At 34.5% G+C, this 5,357-nt stretch overlaps 1 protein-coding gene across 2 annotated transcripts in view; it reads left to right on the forward strand.

Annotated features, from left to right (window-relative positions):
- Window positions 1-5,148, forward strand: part of LOC144957798 (putative methyltransferase-like protein 24) — a 30,356-nt gene extending 25,208 nt beyond the window's left edge. For both annotated transcript variants that reach the window (XM_078889229.1, XM_078889228.1), the window contains exons 4-6: window positions 2,382-2,553; window positions 3,110-3,271; window positions 4,875-5,148. In XM_078889229.1, the coding sequence (XP_078745355.1) occupies window positions 2,382-2,553; window positions 3,110-3,271; window positions 4,875-5,006 (466 nt within the window). In that variant the 3' untranslated portion in view covers window positions 5,007-5,148. The remainder of the gene's footprint in view (window positions 1-2,381; window positions 2,554-3,109; window positions 3,272-4,874) is intronic.
- Window positions 5,149-5,357: the final 209 nt, after the last annotated feature.

The raw sequence follows: 5,357 nt of genomic DNA on the forward strand, positions 1-5,357 counted from the left end.
TACTCTATCAAAAGCTTTTTTGTAGTCGACAAAACAGAGGTATAGTGGGGTCTGAACCTGTATAGCTCTTTCACTTAAAACACGGAGGAGGTATATTGCGTTCCTTGTCCCTCTGTCAAGTTGGAATCCATATTGTTCTTCTGCGATTTTTGGGTTAATCTTATTCCTTAGCCTGTTGATAATTATACGCAACAGTATTTTGTTGATGTGGCTTATTAAACTTATAGTTCTAAAATTTTCGCATCTGACTGCACCTGCTTTCTTTGGTATTGCTATGAAAATAGAGTTACAGAGATCTTCTGGAATTTTCCCAGTGTTGTATATATTGTTGAATAATATGTGAAGTTCATCAATTGCTAGATCTCCTAGGCTTTTTAATACCTCTACAGATATTTCATCAGGGCCTGTTGCTTTACCATCCCTCATTCGTTCCATGGCATGTTCAATTTCACTTTTGGTGATGTTTGGTCCGCTTAATGGTTCTTTGAATTTCAGTGGTGGTTCATTTCTATTTGGATCATTGTACAGTTCGCCTATCTATTCTTCCCATCTGCTTTCTATATGTTGTTCTTCAAATAGCAGTTCCCCTTGTTTGTTTTGGATACAACTTCCTGCTGCTTTGCTTTTCCTTTTCCCTGATAGTTCTTTTATTCTTTGGCGAGCTTGTTGGGGGTTGGGTTTGTATTCTCTTTCGATCATATTATCAACGTATTAATTTACACATAGATTTCTGTAGTTGTTCTATTGACCCGTAGCACAGTGGGTATTTCACTTAGACACATGCCATCGATAATCGATAGTAAAACCTGTGTAGCTCTCTATGTTTACCAATCACTGCTACTGTTTACATTATGACTAGTGTCCGAAAGACGTGGTTATCTAAGTGTCTATTAACGCAGTGGAACAAATAATGTTTCAAATGATAGGAAATTAAAAGTTTAAAAGTCCAGTATATGTCAGTTACTGTTTTCAGGAAACGACCCTCACGGTTCCGCTTAAAAAAAAACAAACTCTGATCGTGACTATTGTATGCACATTAAAAATGTATCAAACTTGCGTCCAGAATTCCAGCAATTTACAAAGAGCAGTATTTTTTACTTACTGGGCTGTTATGAATTGTAAAATGAAACAGCACTGGAAAATGAACACCAAACAAAACTCGTATTCATTGGTATATTTTACATACTTTTATAATAGTAGGAGTAGTAGTAGTAGTAGTAAGCCTCGCAGTCCTAATAACGCTTGCTGAGAATTGTGTGATTCAGTCATAGTCGAGGAGTATATCTGCTCTCTCCATCCATGTTGTTAATTGTTTACATTGGTCACGGTCCTGGGCCAGAGTTTTGAGACTGTCAAGATCTTGCTAGTAATGAATGACCTGAGTTTGATACGAATTTTTTTTGGGTTCGTGGATAACTCATACGGTAGAGTCACGCTCTCACCGGCCAGCGGAGTTGTCGTACCAACAAGGTCGCAGGTTCCAACCCCATCACCGCCGCGAAAATTTTTTATTATCTATTGTCTTCTGGCACTTTTCTACTCGCTTCATCCCTTTATGTTACCAAGATCTTGCTGTGACATTAGTACGGAGGGCACTGCAATATTTATCAGTTCTTCTGGGATTAGTTCTGTCTCATCTGAATCCAAAAAATTCTGATATAGAGGGAGATCTCTGTTCAGGGTAGTTACTATTGATTTTGGTGGTCTCCCTACATATTTGTTGCCATGAAGGAAATATTCTGTCATTGCAGTTTGGGCTGGGATGTTATCTTCTCGACGTAAGATGTGACCAAATAGCCTCCATCGCTGTTCTTTTATTATTGTACTCAGGCGTTGCACCCTGGTTTTTTCATAGAGATCAGTACTTGTAATTCTCTTTGGCCAATAGATTCCGATTACGCGACCTAATTGTTTGCGGTGATATGAATCGAGACTTTCAAAGTGTATATGTGGCTTATAGTCTCAAGGCGTTAACTGTGTTAGGATGACTGAAACTCTCCCCAAAAAACGATAGGAAATACGAACGTTGAGTTATTGTTTTTGCAATGTCTGAAATTGTATTTAATTGTCACCATAACCAATAGAAACTATTTTAATGTCAACTTTTTTCTTTGTTTTGGTTTTGTTTGGTTTATCTATTTGTAATTTTGTTTGTTTGTTTGATGTTTGTTTGTTTTTTTGTTGTTTATTTTTAAAAATAGTGGATAGAATTTTTTTTCAGTGATTCTCACATTCACGTATGTATATATCATGACCTAATTTCATCTTTCTTTCTTTCTTTCTGGTGTTGTTGCTGCTAATGTTGTTGCTGTTGCTGCTGCTGCTGTTGCTGACGTTACTGGTGTGTTTTTTCCTCTCTTTATTGTTGTGGTAATGGACAGTATGGGACAAAAAGACTACAAGCGTAATCAGAATGTGACGTTCCATAATCTTGGTCTGGGCAGCATCAACACAGATGGATACGTTGCCAGACAGGATTCATACGTAAAAGGACGGAAGGTGTGGAGGATAAGGACGGTAAAACGGATCAAAGAGATGTTGGGGCATGAAGGGGTAGGTTAATGATATTATGTTATCATCGTTTAAAGACACCCCATTGTCATTATCATCGTTATCGTCGCCATCATCACCATCAACATTATTATTATCATCATCATCATCATCATCATCATCATCATCATCACCACTATTCTTTACAGACGGATATATATATATATATATATATATATATATATATATATATATATATATATATATATATATATATATATATATATATATATATATATATATATATATATATATATATATATTTATGAGTGTTGGTGGGTACTTGTAGGTACGAAAGTGCTCGATAATGGTGGTTAGAGCTAATATATAATGTAAATTTTCACTCACATTTTTTGCCGAGACGACTCGTATATATATATACTACTCTCGTCCTACGTGTTAGGTGTTGTTGTTGGTCAGGGACCCTTTGTAAAGCGCTTTTGGTCATGTTTAGTGGATATTGCTCTATAACTCTATATAAGAAACGCTCCAGTTTTTATTAATTTACCTATTCAGAGATACATTTGATTATTTATTTACCGATCTTATTTCTTAACAGCGAGTCATTGACGTGTTCAAGATGGACGTTGAGGGATACGAATGGAATATCATAGATCATATGATGGAGACCAATATGTTTGATTTTATACGACAATACATGTTGGAATTTCATCTGTTTGCTAACTTTCCATTGAAGGAAGATTACGTCAATTTTTATAATGTAAGTAGTAGAAGTAGTAGTAGTAGTAGTAGTAGTAGTAGTAGTAGTAGTAGTAGTAGTAGTAGTAGTAGTAGTAGTAGTAGTAGTAGTAGTAGTAGTAGTATTAGCAGAAGTAATAGTAGTAGTAGTAGTAGTAGTAGTAGTAGTAGTAGTAGTAGTAGTAGTAGTAGTAGTAGTAGTAGAATTATTTCAAACAAATAAATATATTCACCGATTGGTGTAAACAAAATCAGCTTGAATTAAATGTTGAAAAAACGAAAGAACAGGTGTTTGGTGTAAAAAATAAAAACGACTTAAAGTGTGTGGCGATCGGTAAAGATGATGTTGAGATAGTTGACTATTTTAAATATTTAGGAATAACCATTGATAGTTCCCTCAATTTTTCTCAACATATTAATATAATATCTAAGAAAGTTGCCCAAAGATTATACATCTTAAGGAAATTGAGAACATTTCAAGTAAGGAAGAAAACTATGTTAAGAATTTATGACTCATTGATTAAAAGTGTAATTGCGTTTGGCTGCACCATATGGTTTGGAGGATGCCGACTTAAAGATAAATCAAAAATTTCAAAATCTATCAAAGAGGCATCAAAAATAATAAACCATCCTCTTGATGGAGTAGAAAGAATTCATGGAAAAGCAATAGAAAGGAAAGCATTCTCAATTACCAACAATAAAAAACATATTTTATACCATGAATTTAGTCTTTTACCATCTGGGAGAAGGTTTTGTCAGATTAAATGTAGAACTAACAAGTATAAATCAACGTTCGTTCCATCAGCAATAAAAATTTTGAATATTTCATATGGTACAGAAAAACCAAGGATTGATTCGTTGACTGATTAACTGATTAATTTATTTAATGTAAGATTAACTGACCAATTGATAATGATGATAATTTTTGGTGTCGAATTGCCACAATCGTAACAAATTGAAAACGAAATGAATATGTTTATGTTGTGTATATTGCACGTGTGAAAGAAAGAAAGAAAGAAGAGAGAGAGAGAGAGAGAGAGAGAGAGAGAGAGAGAGAGAGAGAGAGAGAGAAAATAAGTAGGAGTGAAATATCTGTTCAATCTTAGTTATCGTTTAAAATTATAACAAGTGTAACTAAATGACAAATTGCCATATTTATGGACAATAAAGGTCTATTATTATTATTATTATTAGTAGTAGTAGTAATAGTAGTAGTAATATTATTATTATTATTACTATTATTATTATTATTATTATTATTATTATTATTCGTAGTAGTAGTAGTAATAGAAGTAGTAGTAGTAGTAGTAGTAGTAGTAGTAGTCATAGTAGTAGTAGTAGTAGTAGTCATAGTAGTAGTAGTAGTAGTAGTAGTAGTAGTAGTAGTAGTAGTAGTAGTAGTAGTAGTAGTAGTAGTAGTAGTAGTAGTAGTAGTAGTAGTAGTAGTAGTAGTAGCTATTGTTGCTGTCGGCAATCATCATCATTATCGTCCCTTACATAGTAATGCGTTCTAACCAAAGAGTAGTCAGCAATACTTTACCGTTCTATCAACGCTAAGGAAACGCGATGTATTCTAGATCCATGGACCTTTTAACTCTCAAAGGCTATTTCTTTTTCTTACACAGATATATCGAAGGTTGAGAGAAATGGGTCTCCGAGAGTTCAGTATCAACACCCATCCACAGACTCTAAAAGTAGACAAATTTAACAACCAGGGAGACAGCGAATTCGTTAACGCCTACTTTGGCCACCGATAAGATGTTGATTAAATGATTTAAAACAATTTTTGTCGATAGTTTATATACTAAGGAAAAAAAAAGAAGAAAAAAGCAACGTTCAAGGACATTTAATAACACTAAGTTGTAGATGAGCAGCTATGTGGGCAAGGTGGTCTGACACTCGCCTTCGGATTTGACGGTCCTGGGTTCAAGTCTCGATTTGAGCGGCGCATAATTGAGTCCTTGGAAAAGGCTCTTTACTCACATTCCCTCATTGTACTCGGATATAAAATGAGTACCTGGCCCTTAACAGCGTTGTTTCTGTTCGAAAAATTGTAATGTCACTTAAAAGGCGTCATGTCGCGTCTTACATGTTAAATGTTGCTATTG

The sequence above is a fragment of the Berghia stephanieae genome, chromosome 12, assembly GCF_034508935.2.
Source record: "Berghia stephanieae isolate SIO BIC M18660-M18661 chromosome 12, UCSD_Bste_1.3, whole genome shotgun sequence".
Lineage (NCBI taxonomy): Eukaryota > Metazoa > Mollusca > Gastropoda > Nudibranchia > Aeolidiidae > Berghia > Berghia stephanieae.